General features: G+C 46.1%; 1 protein-coding gene across 1 annotated transcript in view; it reads left to right on the forward strand.

Annotated features, from left to right (window-relative positions):
* Window positions 1–6,596: 6,596 nt before the first annotated feature.
* JPH2 (junctophilin 2) overlaps window positions 6,597–23,436 on the forward strand; it is an 80,109-nt gene continuing 63,269 nt past the window's right edge. The window contains exon 1 of the mRNA XM_006839280.1: window positions 6,597–6,975. Coding sequence (XP_006839343.1) covers window positions 6,597–6,975 — 379 coding nt within the window. The remainder of the gene's footprint in view (window positions 6,976–23,436) is intronic.

Here is a 23,436-nt window from a genome sequence, read left to right on the forward strand (position 1 = left end):
CAAATCCAAGTGGAATATACTCAAAGTGGTATTTGGCTTTTGTTTGACTTGGTTCCATTTTCTTCAGTTTCTACTGAACTTGCACATGAGCAGTGGCTTGTTCTGCAGTTGGCCCTGGCCATGCCCTACCTGATGATACTGAACTTCATTGTCTCTATCCACAGATACACTTGATATTATTCCTGTGTATCCCATCTGCTGAGGTCCAGATGTGTAGGCACCGTTTGTTTTGTTGAAAAGGACCAGATCTCAGAGGAGAAATCCAGAGTTTGGTTTTGTTCTTGTTACATTTGAGATGTTAATATAGAGATGTTAAGTATGTAGTTGGAGACATGATGAGATTGAAAAGAGTTATGAGCTGGAGATAACAAATTTGGGAGCCATCACTATATGTTACTTAAAACCATGCCTAGGACGTAAGTGGAGTCCTGGTGTGGCGCCATAGGATAAGCACACGACCTCAAGGTCAGTGTGAACCACAAGGTCAGCGGTTCAAACTTACCAGCCGCTCATAGGAAACCCTATTCAGGGTCCCTATAAACCAACTTGAGGCCACTTAACAATAACAAGGAAGTAAATGGTCAGAGGACCAAGTCGATGGGCATTCCCAAGGTCTAGAGGTCAGGGGAATGAGGAGGAACTAACTAGCTTCTACTCCAATGAGGGATCTTCACAAGTGAAAAGGCATTTCAAGATGGGGGTGATCATCTGCCAATGCTGTTGAGAGAGAAAGATGAGACACACCCACTATGGGTAGGCATTGGGTGCATGACGGGGCTAAAAGTTCATGAAAAAATTCCATTATCTTTGAGTTCCATTTTTCCATGAATTTTTGGAAGCCCCCTCATGCAAAAATGTACCAACTGGGGTGCTGGGCACATTGTTGTTGTTGTTAAGTGCCGTCGAGTCGGGTCCGACCCATAGCGACCCTGTACAGGGTTTCCGAGGGTGTAAATCTTTACGGGAGTAGAAAGCCTCATCTTTCTCCCGCGGAGCAGCTGGTAGTTTCGAACCGCTGACCTTAAGGTTTGCAGCCCGATTCGTAACCACTACGCTACCAGAGCTGTTTATGCTGGTCTTTTCTCTTTTTCTTCAAACAGCTCATGGGTCAGGGGAAGACAGTTAGTTCTTTTATTAAAATGACATGCATTGATCAAGGTCAGGAAACACATGGGAAGGGGACTTAACCTGACCAGGAAACTACTGTCTGGGAAGACTTCATGGGGAGGGGAGCTTCCTCAGCTGAGTTTTCAATAGATGAGAAGAGTTCAGGTCGAGTTCTGTGTGCAGTTCTCTCGCCTGGATTTTTCATCCCTCCCTCTCTTGCTCCAGGAAGCAGCCAGAAGGCACAAGTGTGAAGTAAGTGTTGTTAAGATCATTGAGTTGGTTCCGACTCCTAGCAATCCTGTATAGGGTTTTCGAGGAGCAGCTGATGGGTTTGAACTGCCAACCTTGTGGTTCACAGTCCCGTGCTTATTCTATAGCACCACACTAGAAGTCCATGGAGTAAGTAAAGACCTAGAAATGAGAGAGAACAGTTTAAATTTCATTTTAAGGATAAGCACTGGACTGCCAACCAAAAACGTTGCCAGTTCAAACCCACCGGCCATTGCATGGAAATCCTATACAGGATTGCTATGAGTCAGAACAGATTCCATGGAACAAATTCAGTTTAGTCTCAAGTTTGCTTTCCTAAGGAAAATCTGTTGTCACACACAATTGGCCACAAGAGGTCTCCCTTCTCCCTTTATCCTTTCTTGTTTCCTAAAACAAACAACTGGGGAGATTTGGTAGGGGTAATGTGCATGGGGTTTCCAAGCCTGTAAGTCTTTACTGGAGCAGAAAGCCTCATCTTTCTCCAGTGGAACAGCTGGTAGTTTTGAACTGCTGACTCTGAGGTTAGCAGCTTGATTCGTAACACTGGGGAAAAGTAGGTTCTAAAAAGTGATGGAATCAGTTTTTCCATGACCCCTGGTAATCTGACCAAATTTTGACATCTAAGAGGCCCTTTATCAGTAATTTAGCAGTTGAAAGAAGAGAGTAGAAACCAAGAGGTAATTAATAGTTAACGTGAACTGGGGAGAGATAAGAGATCTCAGTGCCAAAGTACTAGTCTCCATGCTGTTCCTTTTACCTTCTTTGGTAACGGTTTATTAAGCTTAAAAGCAGCTTATTGTGTGAATAATAATAGCTTACTGTTATTAAGTGCTGCCTAGTCCTGACCCACAGCAATCCTGTATAGGGTTTTCAAGGAGCAGCTAGTAAGGTTGAGCGGCAGACTTTGCTGTTCAAGCCAACTTTGCAGTCCAGCGCATTAACCCACAGCGCCACACCAGCACTCCAGCTAACATTTGGTAGGTATTTATTGTATCTTGTGCCTTTTCTCCAGTATTCTCATGTTGTCCTCACCCAGGCCTATAAGGCGGTGGTTGGTAAGTGCTCTTGAGTCCCAACTCATAGTGACTCTGTATGGGGTTTCCAAGGCTGTAAATCTTGGAAGAAGCGGGAAACCTCAGTAAGTGGACTTGAACCACCTACCTTGTGATTCACAGTCCTGTGCTTATCCTACAGAACCACCATGTTCCCAGCCCTTGTTAAGTGCCATCGAGTTGGTTTCAATTCATAGCTACCCTGTATAGGGTTTCTAAAGAGCAGCTGGTGGGGTTTGAACTGCTGACCTTGTGGGTTGCAGTCCAGTTCTGATCCTACAGTGCCTACCAGAGCCCTAATAGGTAGCATTATTCTTAATACTATAATCCTTTGAGGCAGGGTTTTCAATTAGTTAATTTCTGTTGGACCCCTTGTTGAGAATTTGCATTTCCATCCCAGATTGACTGAATCAGATTCTATATTTTAACAGGATCGATCCCCTGATGATTCTTACACATACTTAAGATCTAAGTCCTGATGTGGCTCTGTGGGTTAATGTGCTGGACTGCAGTCTCTTTGAATCACAAGATTGGTAGTTCAAGCTCACCAGCTGCTCCTCAGAAACCCTATACAGGGTCACTATGGGTTGGAACCAATTCGACAGCACTTCCCAACAACACGTTAAGTGCCTTCCTGTACAGGGTTTCAATTCATAGCTACCCTATATAGGGTTTCTGAGGAACAGCTGGTGGGTTTGAACCACTGACCTTGTTAAATGTGATAGTGGTGGTTATGTGCCATGGAGCCGGTTCTGACCCATAGCGACCCTGTACAGGGTTTCCGAGGCTATAAATGTTTACGGGAGCAGAAAGCCTCATCTTTCTCCCGCAGAACAGCTGGTAGTTTCTAACTGCTGACTTCGCGGTTCACAGCCTGATTCGTAACCACTACGCTACCAGAGCTCCTTGTTAAATATAGATTCTTATTAAAATGTAGATTCTGATTCAGTATATCTGGGGTAGAAATGCAAATTCTCGGCAGGGTGTTGAGCCCTGCTTTGAGGGAGGCATTCTTCTGCCTCCCATTTTTACAGGTGAAGAAACTGTACTTTGTAGAAAGTAATGTTAATCCACGGTCACACAACTCATGAGAGGCAGAATCAGGATTTGAACACATATCTAACTCAAACTATGTGCACACTATGGGGTCCTACTGTGAAGCTGTAGGATCAACACTGGACTGCTAACTGCAAGGTCGGCTCAGACCCACCAACCACTCAGAAACCCTATACAGGGACACTATGAGTTGGAACCCACTTGATGTCAGTTGACAACGTGGATGATTCTAACGTACCTGTACTGGTAGGGAACCAACATAGGAGCTTCTGTGGTTGAAAATGGCTAGATTTCTGCAGGCAGGACAGGTTGCTATGGGACACAGCAGCTATGCAGCCTTAGAACAGGATCATGGTGACTTGCCCAGCATTTAACTACAATGGGTTTTGAACTCAAAACCCACGCCAAACCCTGTACCACCAATTGATTCTGACTCATAGTGACTCTCTCTAAGCTTTCCAAATCTGGAAATCTTTATAGAAGCAGACAGCCTCATCTTTCTCCAGAGGAGCAACTGGTAGGTGAGTTTGAACCATGGACCTTGTGGTTAGCAACCCAACACTTAACCCATAGTGCCACGAGGGCTCCTTTGAACTCAGGCAACCCCAAACCATCTAGCTTCCAGTTTGAGATGCAATTCCCTCTTTCCTGGCTGCGGAGTGGAAAGGAAACTCATAATTCAATGAAGACCTAGAGGAGTTATTTGCTGCTGTTAAGTCAGCCCCAACTCAGGGCGGCCTTGTGTATAACAGAACAAAACGTTGTCCCATCCTGTGCTGTCGTCATTACTGGTGCATTTGAATCCTTTGTTGTGGTACCGTGACAGTTCATTTTATGGAGGGACTCCAGCAAACACAATGGCTTCTAGGAGTTGGTCTTTCCTTATAGTGTGTCCGAAGAAAGTAAACCAAAGTCTTGCTATCCTCACTTCGAAGGAGCATTCTGGATTTATTTCTTCTAAGACTGATTTGTTTGTTCTGGCAGCCCACAGTACAGTCAGTATTCTTCACCAACACCACACTTTGACTGCATCAAATTTTCTTCTGCCTGCCTTTTTCATCGTCCAGTCTTCACATGCATATGAGGCCCTTAAAAAGATCTTGGTTTGGATCAGATGTGCCTTAGGCATCAAAGTCATCTTTGCTTTTTAAAAGATTAAAGAGGAGGTCTTCTGGAGATTCATCTAGTGCAATATGCCATTTGATTTCTTGACTGCTGCTTCATGTACATTGCTGAAATCACTAACAGCTTCAGTTTTTGTCTCCATCTAAGAGAGAGGAAAAGCACAGTTCTGGAGACAGATTGTACAAACAGGCTGCCCATCAGCTTGGTCAGGTGGCAAATCAAACTACCTACATAGTAAAATACTGTTTTCATCTGCTCCGGTTCCTGATAATAATAAGCTTGAAGGTCTCAGTATTCCTAGCTGGTGATGAAAAGTAGAAACAGAAGGGGCTCTTTCAGGGAGAGAGAAGGAACTAAGTCATAAGAACTAGTGATCAACTGGGATGAAGGGAGAGGGCATTTTCTACCTGTTTTCGAAACAAGAAAAACTTTTTGGCTAAATCAACATGAGATTTGGAGTCTGACCAGTAAGGTGAAGTCAGAGAATAGTCTATTGTTTTCTAGTGCCTTCTGGGCTTACATTTTTTGGTGATTTCTCTCCCTGTAGTCTCACTATCCCCCACGCCCCCACCCAAACAGCTCCTTTTTCTTGGTGGCACTTACCTTTCCCAGAATTACCCTCTCCTCCTGTCAACCTGGGTAAAGTTGGGATTTCCAGCCATTAGTTTTGGCCACAGCTTCCTGTCACAGAGATTTATTTGTCCCTTTTGCTGGAGTTAGTGGGAACCTGGGTGCTGGGAATCCACCCAGGCCCTTTGCCCCCAGAGCTTCCTGAAGCCAACCCACAATTCACAGGACACTAGAGCTGGGGTGGGGGTGGAGATCATGATCCTTGTTCTGAGATGACCTCCTTCCAAGGATAACTTGCTTCCCTTCAGAGGAGGTATTTACCCTTTGGGGGAGACAGAAGGGGAGCAGATGGTGAGGTTTACATTAGGTTCTAACCAGGAACCCCAGAGCCGGGATTTGGGGCTGGCCTCAGAGGTGCAGGCTTTTGGACTGTGTACCTTGCCTCCCCTCTTTCCGGGTTGCCTCCTCAGCATTCAGAGGTCCCCATTCCTTTCTCTAGGTCACTGGATTCCTTCTTGGGCTTGGCGGGGTGCTGTAGCCCCCGGGTCCAGTTGTGAAAGGTGAGTGGTGGGCTGGGAGCTGCCCACTTCCACCATCAGGGGGGTTTGAAGTGTTCCAGGACTGAGTGTTCTGCTTGTCTTCCTCCTCACTGCTTCTCCCTCCCTTAGACTCAGGGGACTCCGGGGTGGAAGGGAGCCCCTACTCTAGGGAAGTGTAGATACCTCGCTGCCAGGCTACCCACACTTAGCTCTCAGCTTCCCTTCCTCATCCCTCAACCACTCCCTGGGCCTGAAAGCCAGGCCAATTTGAAACGCCCCCCTCCCGCTCTAAAGGAGGCTGGCCAGGCCAGGGGGGTTATTTTGGGAGCAGCTTCTGAAATCCGATGGCCTTGTTAGGGCAACACTGACCTTTCCGTCTGAGGAGGAGGGCAGGATTGGAGAAGGGGCGGGGCAGCGCCTGGGAGACCGACAGCCCCACACGCCCACTGGGTGGAGGAGAAGGGGGCCAGCAGCCGGGAATTCAGCCTCAGGCTGGGGGCTGTCACCGAAGGGGATTCCCTCTCTTTGAAGCGGACTGGGGGCCCCTCACCTCTCCCCTTTTACTGTGCTTCTTAAAGGGATCACACCGTTTTTCCCTTTTGACTCCATGGAAGCCAAACTTGGGAGGCTTGGGGGACTTTGACTCTGTTCTTCCTGTTTCCTTCCCACTGGCCGCCTGCCTCTGGCTCCTTGGGGGCCTCCCAGGCATGGCACTGACCAGCCGGCCCAGTGCTGACTTGGCCCCTGGGCGCTCTCAGCCTCTGGTGGCTGCTCGCTATCCCTCTTCTGAGCCGTGGTGGTGAGTCTGGGGGCCCAACTCCAGCTGCCCTCCTAACTCAAGCTGGAGAACCGGGAAGTGGTGGGGGGCTACGATGAGATGAGTGGGGGCCGCTTTGACTTTGATGATGGCGGGGCGTACTGTGGAGGCTGGGAGGCGGGCAAAGCCCACGGGCATGGACTGTGCACAGGCCCTAAGGGCCAGGGCGAGTACTCAGGCTCCTGGAACTTTGGGTTTGAGGTGGCAGGCGTCTACACCTGGCCCAGTGGGAACACCTTCGAGGGGTACTGGAGCCAGGGCAAGCGGCACGGGCTGGGCATAGAGACCAAGGGGCGCTGGATCTACAAGGGCGAATGGACACACGGCTTCAAGGGGCGCTACGGCACTCGGCAGAGCACCAGCAGCGGTGCCAAGTATGAGGGTACCTGGAGCAACGGCCTGCAGGATGGCTATGGCACGGAGACCTATGCTGATGGAGGTGAGCCCGCCTGGGCCCCGCTGGGGTGGACGGAAGGCTGAGGGCCCTGGTGGAGGGCAGGAAGAGGAGAGGCAGGGTGGCCTAGAAGCTGGTGGGCTCACTACTGTCTCTCTAAGCACCTATTTTCTTGTTATTGAGGGGACGGCAGGAGGTTCAGCACTAAGTCTGGCCTAGATTACACAACACAACGTAAGTGTTACTGTTTATAGCCTGGACATATAAATACTGTGGGATAGTCTCTAGTTTGTACACTAGCAGAATTGGGATTGAATCTCAATTTAGCCATGAAAATTATTTTCAACTAATATATAGCTAAGAGTGTTCATTCATCCATTCACCAACCCCCTTTCCTTGCCTCCTTTCTTCTCCCTTTTCTTCCTTTTCATTCAGTTTGTGTGAATGAGGCATCTCCTATTGGCCAAAGGGTGATTAGTCCTGGTGGTACACTGGTTAAACTGTTCAATTACTAACTAGAAAGATCAGTGGTTCAAACCCACCAGCTGCTCCGTGGGAGAAAGATGAGGGTTAGCTATAAAAAGGAGTAAGATCGTTCCCTAGCTTTCCAGATGGGCACATATACAGATGGTTATACACAACTACATGCACTGCTGGGGTACCTGGGGAAGGAGCGGATGGATTGGAGGAGGCCAAGGGATGCTTTAGAGGAGGTGACATCCAAGCTGGATCTTGGTGGGAAATTGCATTTGTGAGCGTGAGAGCAGGAGCTAGTCTAGGCCAAGAGAGGAGTGTGTACAATGACTGGAAAGGAAATAGGCACTTTGCTACGCCAGCTCTGTGACAAAGCGGATCTCATTACCTGGTCCAGGCTATACCTCGGGACACATCACTTCCCTGGGCCTCCGTTTCCCCATCCATAGATGGGAAAGCTTGGACTAGCTTCATGACTCAATTGGGTTTGATGGTCAGGCAGCACTGGCAACAACTGTCCACCTGTCAGATATACAAGTTCATGGTTCCACCCCAGACCTACTAGACCAGGAAAGTGGGCCCAGGAATGCTTTAACAAGCTTGACAGGCGATTTTTAAGCATGTCCGAGTTTAAGAAAACATGGCTTTAAGATTGTTGTTAAGTGCTGTTTAGTTGGTTCTGACTCATAGTGATGAGCCTGTGTAGTTTTTTTTCAAGGAGCAGCTGGTGAGTTTGAACCACTGACCTTGCAGTTCAAACTGACCTTGAGTTCCAGTGCATTATCCTACAGCATCGCCCCAGGACTTGGGCTTTAGGATTGTGACTAGTAAATTGTGGATCCCAAACCACATCTAGCCAGCCACTTGCTTTTTACAATCTGTGAGCGAAGAGTGCTTTTTACATTTTTACAAATGATTGAAAAAAGAAATCAAAAGATGAACCATATTTTATTACACATGAAAAAAATCTACATAATATCCTTGATTTTGTCCCTTGGCCCACAAGCCGAAAATATTTGTTATCTGGCCCCTCACAGAAAAAATTTGCTGTATGCTTTTAATGGTCACTAAGGTCCCTTCTGGCTCAGAAGATTCTAGGAAGTCTTCCTATTGTACCACATTGGAAAGAGAAACTGCCACAGAGAAAACTAGAGTTAATATTAATAATAATAAAAAAAAAAGACAGTTGGCATCCAAAGGCATTTGTAGTATATGATGTTTGTCACTATCCCCCACTTTTTATGGTAGAAGATAGGAAGTAGACAGTTGGGGGAGCAGGCTGGGTGAAGCTCAGAGTGGAAGGTTTGCACAAGCTGAGGCCATGGCCTTATTAAAAGCAGCCTCAGGTGCAGGATGGTCATGTGTCATGGGTAAAAGGTCGACCCTCAAATGTGTGTGGATACTAACAGGGTTGTGTCCCTAGCGTTTTCATGGGTGCCTGTGGTGGCTGCATGGTGAAGTATGAAAACGCTGTGTGGCTAGGATAGCACTGAGGATGAATTTGGGTTCCTCCACTCCCTACGCAGTAACCTTAAGCTGTTTGCTGATCTTCTTCAAAACGCTCATTGTTGCTAAGTCAATTCCAAACTCACAGCAACCCTATAGAATAGAGGAGAACTCAGCTGGATGGCAAAGAGCAGTCTTTATGAAAGCAGACTGCCATATCTTTCCCCACGGAGCACCTGGTGGGTTCGAACCGCTGATGCCTGTTAGCAGCCAAACACTTACCCTTGTGCCACCAGGGCTCCTCTGAACCTTTTCAATTTAGTGCACTTCCAGTTACTGGATATGTGTGTCAGGAGTTGCTCCCGGCAGTGGAGACCCGGCAGAGAGCAAGCTTTGGTTTCCTGGCTATGAAACAAATCATCCTTGAGTCTTAGCTATTGATGCAAAGTGGAACATAGTGGATTGTTCGCTCCTTCCCTCCTTCCTTGATCTCTATGTTGGGGGCCTTCTTGGGAGTCACAGTGTCTGGGTCAAGTGAGCTGACTTCCCAATGTGTCTAAAAGGGATAAAACCTATCCACTTATCGATGCAACCAGTATTTGCTGGGTACCCACTCTGTGTCCGTCACTTTACCAGGGCAAGAACAAGACAAGGTTCTCAAGAAGCTTCCTGTGGAGCGGGGAAGCCAGGAACAAATAGGAAAACAAACACATATGCGTGCCACAAAAGCTGTTAGGTAACAAACAGCAGAGAGGGAAGGGTGGTGTTCTAAGGCAGGGTGATCTGAGAAGCAGGATGAAGAGGAACAGAGAGAAGGGGCTTCCAGGCAGAGGAAGAAGCGGTTGTAATGACTTGAGGCATGACTGGGTTTGCTGTGGTCTCGCTTCTCCAGTGTTGTTGTAACAGAAACACCATGAGTGGCTGCTTTGACAAACAGAAATGTATTCTCTCACACTGTAGGAGGCTGGAAGTCTGAATTCAGGACCCCAGCTCTAGGGGGAGGCCATCTCTCTCTGTTGGCTCTGGGGGAAGATCCTTATCTCTGTTCAACATCACTGGACCTGGCATTCTTTGGAGATCTGCATGTGTCTTGGCATCCATCTTCTGGGTCTAGGAGGTTCTTAGTGTAGGGACCTCAGCTCCAAGGACATGCTCCGCTCCTGGCTCCTCTTTCTTGATGGTGCTGGTGTCGTCCCTTCCCTCCTTCCTTGATCTCTGTTGGGGTCCTTCTTGGGAGTCATAGTGTCTGGGTCTTTGGCTTCTCTCTCCTTTGGTCTCTAAGATAAAAGGTGATGTTGGCCACACTCCAGGGAAATGCCCCATATATGGATCAGGGTTGTGATCTGAGTAAGGGTGTTATATCCCACTCTAATCCTACCTCATTAACAGAACCCAATCCTGTCTCATTAACACATACAAGAAAACAACAACAACAACAACAAACAATTCCCTTGTAATCAAGTTAATTCTGACTTAAGGGGTAGAGTAGAACTTCTTCTTTGGGTTTCTGAGGCTTTATAGAAGATGCTTATCTTTATAGAAGCAGACTGTCTCATCTTTATCCCACAGAGCAGCTGGTGGGTTCGAACCATTGACCTTTCAGTTAGCAGTCCAACTACTAACCCCGTGCAACATCAGGGCTCCTTCATTAATACATAGAGATCAGGATTGATAGCACGGCACAACATGAAGGATAATGACATAGGATCACCAATGGAAGACAACCAACCAGACAGTATTGAGAATCTTAACCTAACCAAATTGATGCATACTTTGTAGAGGACATCATTCAATCCATGGTAGGCATGCTTTCGGAACAGCAAGAATCCTGGGTTAAATACCGTGGAGTCGGTTCTGACCCATAGTGACCCTGCACAGGGTTTCCGAGGCTGTAAATCTTTATGGGAGCAGAATGCCTCATCTTTCTCCCACGGAACCACTGGTAGTTTCGAACTGCTGACCTAGCGGTTGGCAGCCCAACTCATAACCACTACACTACCAGAGCTCCTTAGAGACAGAATGAGTGAGGGGAATATCTAGGGAATTAGGTTGGGTCAGATGATGTGGGCTTTGCAGGGAGCGCCCAGAGCTCTTTCCTAGGTGTGTCAGGAGCCTTTCAGGCTGGTTTCTCAGGAACCCAGATCCTTCTTCGGAATAAGATGGCCCCATAACCAGTGAGCCTGGACGCCTCACAGGTCTTCTCTCCCTGGCCACACACGAGGTACCACTCTCCAAAATTAGATGCACCACTGCTTCGGAAAATCTATTTAATCATCCTGTCAACGGCCTCCCGAGGGTTTGCTAAGGACTTGCCCTTTGCCCCATCCTGGGTAGCATGAGGGGAATGTGGAGCAGTAGGAATCTATGATTAGGAAGGTTGGGAGTCAGGCCACCCTGGATTACTACCTTGGCCCTACTACTTACTCAGAGTCCTGGTGCGGTGCTCTACAATAAGCACTGGACTTCTAACTACAAAGTTAGTGGTTCAAAGCCACCAGACACTCCTTGGAAACCCTATACAGGGTTGCTATGAGTCAGAACTGACTTGATGGCACTTAATAACAACTACTTATTCACCAAGCAACTCTGCATACAAATTATTTAATCTTTTTGAGCCTTAGATTCCTCATCCATTAAAATGGAATTAAACTCTCCTAAAGTTATTGAGTTATCCTCTGAACTGCATAGGGTTTCCAAAGAATGGCTAGTGGGTTTGAACTGCTGACCTTGTGGCAAGCAGTCGAATGCTAATCATACAGCACCACACCAGAACTCCAGTTGTTGCTCTTGTTGTTGTGAAGTGCCGTCGAGTCAATTCCGACCCATAGCGACCCTGTATAGAGTTTCCAAGGAGCAGCTGGTGAGCTTGAACCCCCGCCCTTGCAGTTCAAACGGCTTTGCAGTCTGGCGCATTAACCCACAGCACCACACCAGGACTGTTAGCTATTATTAATTTACTCAAGATATTTACTTAGTAACTATTATAAAGCCCAAACTGCAGTACTCCAAGAAGTGGAGAAATGAATGGGGTAGAAAATGCCTGCTTTCGCAGAGAGTTTAACCAGAAATTATACGACAGTGAGCAGATGCTCAGAAGCCATGGGGACACAGTGGTTAAGTGCTCATCTGCTCACCAAAAGATCAGTGGTTCAAACTCACTAGATGCTCCAAAGAAGAAAGATGAGGCAGTCTGCTTCCATAAGGATCATTGCTGTTGTTATGTGCAGTGGAGTCGGTTCCAACTCATACGGACACTGTATGGGCTTTCCAAAGCTTTACGTCTTTGTGGGATCAGAAAGCCTCATCTTTCTTTCTCCCTTGTGTTTCTCAGTCCAGTGCATATTTTGGAAAGATTGTTGATGTTAAGTGCCATCGAGTCGGTTCTGACTCATAGCGACCCTGTATAGAGTTTCTGAAGAATGGCTGGTGGGTTTGAATTGCTGACCTTGGGGTTCGCAGTCCAGAGCTGATCCTACTGTGCCACTCCCATAGGGTAGTTTTGAGCTGGAATCAACAGCAGCACAGGGTTTGGTTTGATTGTTGTGTATGCAGGTGCTAGGTAAGGGAAGTCCAGGGACAAGGGAACAAGAGGTGGGCAGCTCATCAGGACTTGGCCATTCCGGAAAGCTTCCTAGAGTAAGTGAGACGCTCAGCCCTTAAGTATGAGGGGACTTCAGAAAGTCTGTGGAAAAAATGGAATGAAAAGATAATGGAATTTGTCCATGAACATTTTGAAGCCCTTAATATGTGCCTAGGAGTCCTGGTGTGGTTCTGTGGGTTAATGCACTAGATTACAAAGTCGGTTTGAACTGCAAGGTCGGTGGTTCAAGCTCACCAGCTGCTCCTCAGAAACCTTTTACAGGGTCACTATGGGTTGGAACTGAGTCGATGGCACTTAACAACAACAACATGTGCATAAGGAGGACTGATGGCACAGTGAATTAAGCCTTGGGCTGCTAACCGCAAGGTTGGCGACTCAAACCCACCAGCCGCTACCTGGTAGAAAGATAAGGCCATCGACTCTCATAGAGATTTACAACCTGAGAAACCCTAGACAGAGCTGCTATGAGTCAGAACTGACTCGATGGCAGTGTGTTTGGTTGGATTTTCATGTGTACCAGGTAAGAAGGTGAAGGCCAAGTGCTCCAGGGAGAGAGAATTATTGTTGCTAAGTATCATTGAGTCGGTTCTGATCCATAGCAACCCTGAATAGGGTTTCTAAGGAGCAGCTGGTAAGCTTGAACCACCGACCCTGTGGTTCAAACCGTCCTTGTAGTCCAACACATTAGCCCACAGTGCCACACCAGGAAGAGAGAATAGAATACACAAAAGCCAAGAGGTCCTAAACTTGCCCTCTAGTGGAGAAATAAAGCTGAAAGGTGTAATTTATCCCAATCTTGAGAAGTATTGATCAAAGCAGCAATCACAAATCATCCTTTCCCCCCCACCCCCACCCCCACAACACCTTACCTGGCTGCTATGAACCAAGGAAAACATTGAGCATTCCAAACTGTAGGTGCTGGCCCACACATAGGTGGTGAAATCAAGTCAGTGGGTCATGGGCATGACCTGAGTCTTTTAAATAGAAAATATCAGAGAGTTTCACAGAGAATAATATAAAATAAGAAGGGGCTTCCAAAATCCATGGAACAATTCCATTATCTTTTCATTCCATTTTCCTGTGAATTTTTGAAGCTTCCTTGCATGTGTATATGATGATGTGAAAGGTACTTCTTACTGAGAACCATGGTTAAAAGAGTTTGAAAACCACTGTTGTCAAGTGCCTGCCCTGGCACCTTCGCTGAAGCCCCTGCCATCCCTCCCTCTATAAGCCCCTCCCTTCCCTCCACTCTGAGAGCCCTGGTGGTGCAATGGTTAAGCACTCATTTGCTAACCGAAATGTTCATGGTTCAAACTGCTTCCACCCCACCAGCCACTCCACTCCGCAGGAGAAAGATGTGGCAACCTGTTTCCGTAAAGGTTATGGCCTTGGGTAGGCCTGAGGGGCAGATTGCAGGAGTCAGACTGGATGGCAGTGGGGTTTGGGCCTCTTGGCCTCTTGCTTTGGTGGGAGGTTAAACTCTCCAGGTCTCCTGGGGGGAGAAGTAGGTGAGCAGGCACTGAAGCTCAGCTTCCTAGACCGTGTTGTAGGCCTCTTGGCATCCCCTCCCCCTTCTATAGCCCACATTCTTCTCTGGCCATATATAGCAAAGCTCAAAATAGCTGCTGACTTAAAGCTCCAACATGCTTGGCCCTGAGTTCAGAACTACGTGGCTGCCTGGCTGTCCACCCCAGAGACTCAGAGACTCCAACACCACAAGGCCCTTAGTGATCTTTTACTTTCTGGGGTTCTTCACCCAGGAGGACTGGTGCCTTGACCTCAAAGCAAAAAAACAAACTTTAGAGTCAACGCCAACTCACGGCGACCCCACGTCCTTCAGATAGAACTGCTTTCCACAGGCTTTTCAAACGTTCAGTGGAGAATCAAAAGTTTGGCTGTTCAAAACCCAGTGGCTCTGCAGAAACACCTGGCAACCCGCTTCCATAAAGACTGCAGCCAAGAGAACCCTATGAGTCTGTTCTATCGACTACCATGTAGGGTTACCATGTGTCTAAGTTGACTCAGTGGCACCTAACAACCTTTCCAAATGAGATTACCAAGACTTTCTTCTGCGTTGTCATTGGGTGAATTCAAACCACCAACTTTTCAGGTGGTAACTGAGTGTTTTCCCATTTACACTACCTGGGGGATCCTGCCTTGACCTCCAAAACCCACATACAGGTGCTGGGTCAATTTTTGGTCATAGCAACACTATTGGACAGAGTAGAACTGCCCCATTGGATTTCCAAGGTTGTAAAATTTTCCAGAAGCAGACTGGAACTGCAGGCAAGCTCCTATGTATATACGTGCTCTGTGTTTTTCTGAAGCATTTCCTCTGATATTCATCAGATTCTCAACAGTAACCCAGGATTCCAGTTAATTTAATAAGCCCTTCACCAAGAAGCCCAGTGAAAAACACAGGCCCTGAGTGGACTTTCCCCCAAGATCATAAAGCTAATCATAATTGTTAACTCTTTTGGAGTGCTTACTATGTGTCAGCCACTGCTCTTGACATGTCACATATGTTATTTAAACCTGCCCAAGAACCTCACGGGGAAGTGGCTTTTTATTACTTCTGTTTTATAGATGCAGAAACTGAGATCATTTTATTAAGTTTGGTCAAGTTTTTCTACCTAGGAAGAGACAGAGATGGAATTGGATAACAGTAACTGAGTAAATACTCTATAGTCTTTATATTATATACATTATAAATAAGTATTTTAATAAATGATGAACTTATTAAGAAGCGATACATACTAGTTGAGATGCCCTACATCAGTTGTGGGACCCAGTGCAAGATGAAAATGCAGGGGCCCTTGTACAAAAAGTAAGCATTTCAAGGTGGCAACAGAAGCATGAATCCAACAGGGGTCTTTCTGAGAGCGAAGCCCTATGTGACTGCCATGAAGCTGGCCCTGATAATAATACAACTACAGCTGCCATTTACTGAGACTTTATAGTGTCCCTTAAGAATCTTACGTCTGTTGTATTACACAGTTCTAGCGTATGTGTGCTTGTTTTTATTTGGTGTGAGTTTTGAATATTTCAAAGGAATACCTTTTAAGTTTGTTGATTGCTATTAAAATCAGGTGTAGAAGCTCTAAAAGAATCTGATATTACTAAAGGGAGACAGGAGGGGCTTTTCCACAGGCCCTGGGTTCAAATCCCAGCTGTGCCACTTCTTAGCTCCGTAAACCTGGCATATCATGTTCCGTTTCGACAATTCTATTTTAAGTTGGCTCTGATGTAAGTAAAATACCGCATTAAAAATACTTTATTGCCTTTTATTATCAGTATGTTTATAATCCAGTCCTAGGGGATTGGAAACATTGCATACATATATACAGGTATATTTTAATGTTGTGGTTAGGTACCATTGAGTCAGTTCCAACCCATAGCAACCCTATGTACAACAGAATGAAACACTTCCGGGTCCTGAGCCATCCTTATAATTAATGTTATGCTTGAGCCCATTGTTGCTGCTACGGTGCCAATCCATATCATTGGGGGTCTTCCTCTTTTTTTTGCTGTCCCTCCACTTTACCAAGCATGATGTCCTTCTCCAGAAACTGGAGATAATATGTCTGAAGTATGAGAGATGAAGTCTGATCATCTTGGCTTCTAAGGAGCATTCTGGTTGTTAGTTCTATCTAGATTTGTATGTATATATATATCTTAATATATACATACATTTGTATATTTCTAATGTTATATATACATTTTAATATACACATACATTTGTATATTTTAATGCATGGACATATTTATCATATACATATTTGATAGATACATTTAATGATATATTTAATTAATACAGTTAATATATACCTATATTAAAAATACACAAATTATAAACATTTGCTTTTACCATGAAGACGACATGGGTGACACTGGTATTTTGTTAGCTGTGGTAAGAACTCCACTCGTGGAAGGTTCTTTATTATTTGGATTATACTGGGAATGGGGATGGCATTTCTAGTTGGGAAATTAGTGAGAGGTGTCTGTAATGGTCAATTGCTTTTCTTTCCCTCATATATTTCATGAAAACACCTCACTGCTTCCCGAATCTGCCTATCTACTTTGGGAAAGCCATCATCAGCATTTGGGTCTATGTTTTCAAGAAACTGAAGCTCCTGATTTATTTTAGGAAAATTCCAACTAATCCTTTCACTGAAAAAATTGTTTGACAACTTCTCTCCTTCCTCTTCCTCATTCTTTCTTCTTCAGCATTTTTTCCAAAGTTCAGTAAAGTTCTAATCTGTCCATTTTACTTCTTCTTGTTCCACATTGGTGACATCAGGTTATAAATTCCATGTTCTTGCTGTATGAACAATCTCCCCACCAATCTTTTCCATCATATTATTCTCATCAAATGCTTAGACTGTGTTTGTCTAACTCAGCAATATTTTCCATAACCCTGCATGCATTTTCCTGCAATTTCCTCACAAGAAAACACACTGTTGAAGATAACATTGACAAGTGTGATTGGCCGTAACTTGAATATGCTTTAAGTTGGAGACTCCCTATAAAGCAGTTAATATAATGCCTGGTACATAGAAAATGCCCCAATACATAATCCTCTTCTTTCATTTCCTTCACACGTTGAAGGATGGATTAATTCGGGATGACCTGAACCACAGCTGTCCCGGTCTTTAGGAGACTATTTCAACACAAAAAAGAACTTCTGACTTTGGAGCAGTTAGTAAACTAAGACTTTGATTCACTGAGGTCTGCCAGTGCGCACAGAACCTGTGCCAGGCACGATTCCATTTCCAGTGTACAATCAGCATAATTTAACCTCATCTTGAAAATCTCATGGCCCTGTTCACAGCCAGGGACCAGCATGACAGTTAGCCTAGGAGGGGTCAGGGCGTCTTTTTGGCTTTATTGGGCGGCCCAGGGGAACACAGTGGACCTTCAGCCAGACAGGGAAGGAGGCGTTATTTGTCTTTCCTGTCCGCTGCTTTGCTGTCTGTGGTTCCTGTGTCTGAACTGGCTACGCCTCCATAGACCTGTTCTATCCAAGGCCAGTCTCTGGGGATTTGTGGAGCTTGCTTGTTTCCAGGACCTGCTAATTCTGTGCCCCAGCAGCTGTTCCTAGGGCCAAGCCTTGCCTGCCACACCCTTATGAAGAATGTTGAGTGGCATTTTCTGAAGGTTCTGGTTGAGGGTGGATGTAGGGGGCAGGGTTGCTTCCTACCCCAATCAGAAGGCCATCCTGTTCTCTCCTCTCCCCCAATCCAATCTCTGCCTACAATCCAACAGTTCAAGCACTTACTGAAGTGGATCGTATAGAGCGGGGTCTGTACACAGGCACAATGTTTAGCCTGCACAATGTTTTGATTACTTTTAAGCTGAATGAAATCCAAATCATCCTTTATGGGTACTATCTTAACCAAGTGATCGCTTAACATACTGAGTGTCTCTTATCTCTTTCATCTCATCTCAATCACATTTTAAGGAGGAAAGTGATCAAATTTAATATCCACCTGGTGTTATGTGCCCTGATGAAATGTACAGGGACTGACACAGTATCATTTAAATAGTGTTACTACCAAAAAGCTCAGGGAGGTGGCAGGTCAGGCTGGCCATATGGGCTGCTCTAAGGAGTAGGCTTTTACTCTGAGAAACATGAAGAACATGAAAATGACGTGATTTGACTTCTATTTAATGGGCTTCAGTAGCCTGCTGTGCTGAGAAGAGAGTGTTGGTGGAGGTGAGGGCGGAGTGCAGAGCAGATGCAGGAAGACCAAGGAATGAGTTCCTCACACGAACACATTACATTTAAGAGACACCATGCAGTTTGAACACCATTTTGTAGCTGCAGAGATGATGTGAAGTGACCAAAATCTGGATCTGTTTGGTGTGCCGTGGAGTCAGTTCCATCTCATAGAGACCCTGCATAGGATTTCAGAGGCTGTGAATCTTTACGGGTGCAGAAAGCCTCATCTTTCTCCTGTGGAAGAGCTGGTAGTTTCTAACTGCAGACCTTGAGGTTAGCAGTCCAGCTCATAACGACTATGCTCCCAGAGCCCTTATTTAGAAGGTAAAGCACCGATTTTTCAGAAATGTTGAATGGGGGAATGAGAGAAAGGGAGATGACAAGGATGGGTATGAGGATGGCCTCAGAAGATACTGTGCCATTAACCGACATGGGACAAGGCTTTCAGGAGGGAGGTTGGGAACTTGGTGGACACCGTGGATGAAAGATGTCCAGCAGACATGTTGCGTGGGCATAGACAGGGCTGCCTCAGTGACCTCCTTCCAAACCCAGACCCTCGGCCCAGGGTTCCTTGTGCCTCCCCTACATCAAATCACTTTTGCTTTCCAAAGCCATCAGGAGAACTGTGGCCCTAGGGTTGCTGAGTTGACAGAGGACCTGGCGACAGGGCTTTCTCCCAGGGCTGTCAGCACTTGCTGCAACCAGAGCCTGGTCCCGGGGCAGCTCGTAAGTGCTGCCAGCTCCTCTGCTCTGAGTTGTCTCTGAGTGACCCTGGGAAACCAGAGACGGTGCAGCTTTGATGGGCAGCGGCATTTGGAGGCCCTGGGAAGGACCTTTGATGCCCGCCTTGCAGGAAAGCCAGGGAGCAAGGCTTTGGGACTATTGCAGGAAAGACAGAGTACAATCTAAATGCTCATCCAAAATTAATTTGTCATATGAGAGTTTGCTGTCAAATCAGTCCTGACTGTTGAAGACCCTAAGTGTGTCAGAGTAGAGCTGTGCTTCATAGGGGTTTCAATGGCTGACTTGTGGGAAGTAGGTTAACTAGGCCTTCTGAGATGCCTCTGGGTGGACTCGAACATTTAACCCTTTAGTTAGTGGCTGAGCATGTTTAGCCACAGTTGTACCAGTGAAGGTTCTGAAGGGCAGGCCAGCAGACTGGAAAGTGACAGAAGACAATTCAGTCATAAAGCAGCCTTTTGTCTTCTCTGGGAAACTTCAGTTTTAACTCCAATTGATTGGAATGAGGGCTACCCACATTCTCACGGGTAATTTCCTTTACTGAGAGTTGACTGATTGTACATGTTAATGTTGTTAAGTGCCGCCAAGTCAGTGCCCACCCACAGTGACCCTGTATAGGGTTTCCAAGGAGCGGCTGATGAGCTTGAACTGCTGGCTTTGCGGTTTAAACCGACTTTGCAGTCCAGTGCATTAATCCACAGCACCACACCAGGACTCTAATGACACCTACAAAATACCTTAACAGCATATCTAGGTTGTTGTTGTTGTTAAGTGCCGTCGAGTCAGTGCCGACCCATAGCAACCCTGTATAGGGTTTCCGAGGAGCAGCTGGTAAACTTGAACTGCTGACCTTGCAGTTCAAACAGCTTTGCAGTCTGGCGCATTAACCCACAGCATCACACCGGGACTCCTAGGTTAGTGTCTGGTTATATAACTGGGTCCTACATAGCGTGGTGGTTACGAATTGGGCTGCGAACCTTAAGGTCAACGGTTCGAAACTACCAGCCGCTCCGCGGGAGAAAGATGAGGCTTTCTACTCCCGTAAAGATTTACACCCTCGGAAACCCTGTACAGGGTCGCTATGGGTCCGAACCGACTCAACGGCACTTAACAACAACAATACTTCAAGATGATTCCAATTCATAGTGCCCCACAGGGTTCCTGAGATGGCAAATCTTTACAGAAGCAGACTGCCACATCTTTCTCCCATGGAGCAACTGGTGGGTTTAAACCATCAATCATTTGGTTAGTAGCCACACGCTTTCACCACTACTCAGATTGACATATTAAAAACTCTACCCATCACAGATGGTCACCTTACAATCATTTCCCCTGAACGGACAATGGAATGGAGTCCACACTTTTTGCATCTGCTACATGCTCCTTGTGATCCTCCCAGCAACCCTACTAAGTGACATTGCTTTGGCTGCTTTGCTGAGAAGAGGTAGCCAGAGAGGATTGTTCAAGGCTGGTTTGCCTTCATTCACTGGGTTAAATGTCTTCAACATGCTAATTATTGCACTGTGTGAGTCTGACTTGGTTTCTGCCCTCCGGAGCATGCATTCTAGAAGTGAAGACCAGCATCCAACCAGTAGATATTTAATTACCAACAGTGCTAAGTAATTTGAAGTGAAAATAGGAGACTTTATAAGTTTATACCAGGGAACCTGATATGGTCAGAGACTTCTTGTTGATGAGTCTTATGGTTCCTGCTCCAAAATCTTGTACTAAAATCTATTGAGGGGATTTGGACAAGGATTGGGGATGGCTGTTAGACAAAACTGACAAGTTACAAACAAGACAGCTGCCATAAAAGGGAAGAAATGACAAATGTCTTAAGGCAATGAAGGGCTAGGCGAAAGGAAGGGAGGTTTCCTGAAGGAGACAGCTGTGGCAGTGAACTTTGGAGGATGGGACAGATAAGGTTGGAAGGAGAGCTGGGACCAGGTCATGAAGGAACTGGGCCATCAGGTTAAGGGGGGCAGTGGGGACCCCTGGAGAGTACCTAGTCTTGATTCCTTTCTCTCCATCTCTGGTCAGTTCCCCAGGGATTCCGCCTTTACGACCCCAGACAGTTTCCTAGAAACCGGAAGCTGTCATTGACAGATGGGGTGGTATTCTCAGATCCATTTTGGATTTGGAGGCAGCATCTCCGATCTGGAACACATGTGTCTTCTGTCTCAAAGTGAACTCAGGATCTCCTGGATGTCTTCCCTGGGGTTTCTGAAATGGCTCTGCTTTCTGCAACTCTCTTCAGAACTGAGGTTTCGCTGAGGACTTTGAAACTTTATCTCAGCGGGCTATTCTCAAAGTCTCAGAGGTGCAGAAGAGAAAACACCAGCTAGAACACTGGGCTGTGGCTGCCAACAACTGCCACACTTGTTGTATGATTAGGAGCAAGGATGCTGGCGTTCCTAGTTTCAGTTTGCCTGTCAGAAGGATGCTCCCATAGCCGTTTAGGATCATCTTGTTTTCAGGTAACAGAAAACCCTAGCTCAAAACGATTAAACTACCATTTCAGAGAAATATAATGTGAGTCACAACAGGTAAATAAAAATTTTCTAGTAGCCACATTGAAAAGATAAAAAGCAAGAGGTGAAATTGAATTCATAGTATATTTTACTTAACCCAGTAGCTAAAATTTGATCATTTGTGCATGTAATCAATATGAAATGTTTTACAATAAGACCTGTGAAAGTCAGAACCTGTGTAAGGTGGACAAGGAAAATGAAAATATTTTCCACTACAACCAAAGATAGAAGAGTGGTAAGACCGACTGTACGCAGCCTGCTGAAGACTGAAAACTCACAAGACTTGGATACATGAGCAAGTCCCTGAGTCCTGGCACCGACAGGTTTCACGATACATTTCACTTTATATTGAGTCTGAAATTTAGTGCTCCCTGACGGGTGCTGTCAATGGCACTTAACAACAACAACAACTGGTGCAGCAGGATAAGCACTGGACTTAAGGAGCTCTGGTAGCGTAGTGGTTATGAATCGGGCTGCTAACCTCAAGGTTGGCAGTTCAAAACTACCAGCTGTTCCGCAGGAGAAAGATGAGGCTTTCTGCTCCCATAAATATTTACAGCCTCAGAAACCCTGTGCAAGGTCGCTATGAGTCGGAACCGACTCCACGGTACTTAACAACAACAACTGATGCTGTAAGATAAGCACTGAACTGCAAGGTTGTTGTTAAGTACCGTGGAGTCGGTTCCGACTCATAGTGAACTGCAAGGTAGGCAGTTCAAATGTACTAGTCGCTTTTGGGCAACGCTATACAGGGTCGCTATGAGTTAGAACCAACTCGACGGTACTTAATAATAACACAACCACATGTGGTTAGTGACTATCATATTGGACAGCACAAACTTAAGCAATAAAGAGATTGATTATTTCACATAAACAAGCATCCAGAGATAAGGTGGCTGGCTCCAGGACTGGTTAATTCAGAGGCTCAGCGGAATCAACAAGGCGCCAACTACTCCCATCTGTTTGCTCTACCATCCCAGAATGTCAACTCTGTTTTCAATGAGCTCCCCTCATGGTCCCAGATGGCTGCCAAGCAACAGGACTCACCTCCAGATGCCACAACAGCCAGGAGAAGAGAAAACGCTTCTCTGCATGTATCTCTTTAGAAAGATAAAATAACTTTTTCCTGCCCACCCCCCAAATTCCCAGCAGACTTTCCTTTGTTGTTGTTGAGTGCTGCTGAGTTAGTTCCAAATTCATAGTGACTCTGTGTAGGGTTTTCTAGGTTGTAAATGTTTTATTCGAGTCCTAGTGTGGCACTGTGGTATGGCGCTGTGGGTTAATATGCTGGACTACAAAGTCACTTTGAACCATAAGGTTGGCAGTTCAAGCTCACCAGTCTCTCCTTGGAAACCCTATACAGGGTCGTAATGGGTCAGAACCGACTTGACAGCACTTCATAACAACAACAACAACAGTGTGACACTAGGAGCAGCACTGGACTGCTACCCACAAGGCTGGTGGCTCAAACCCACCAGCTGCTCCTTGGAAACCCTATACAGAGTCGCTGTGAGTCAGAACTGATACTAACTACCACCACCAGCAAATCTTTTATGGGCGCAGAAAGCGTCTTCTTTCTCCCGTGGAGTGGCTGGTGAGCTTGAACTGGCCGATACTGTGCTTAGCAGTCTAGTGCTTACCCTACAGAGCCACTAGTACACCCTTACGTTTCAAATTTCTCATGTGCTTATAGCTAACCTGGTCATTGACATGGGAGATAGATCAGAAAGTGTGACTTCCAGAGTACTCAGGTTTTACCCCTGGATCTGCGGACAGATGGAGGACTGGACAGTGGGACAGACTGGGCTCTGTCAGGGCAGAAGTGGAGAACTGCTGTTGGGTAAGCAACAACCAACAGTACCTGCTCCATAGCTGCTCCTCTGACCTCACCAAACTGAGCCGCTCTGAAAATGCTATCAAACCTTCAGGACCTTCCCAAAGAGGGTTCCCTGGAACACGGATCTCAGCAGGTGTTCTGCAAAAGTGGGTCT

This window comes from Chrysochloris asiatica, unplaced genomic scaffold (genome assembly GCF_000296735.1).
Source record: "Chrysochloris asiatica unplaced genomic scaffold, ChrAsi1.0 scaffold00023, whole genome shotgun sequence".
In the NCBI taxonomy this organism is placed as follows: Eukaryota; Metazoa; Chordata; class Mammalia; order Afrosoricida; family Chrysochloridae; genus Chrysochloris; species Chrysochloris asiatica.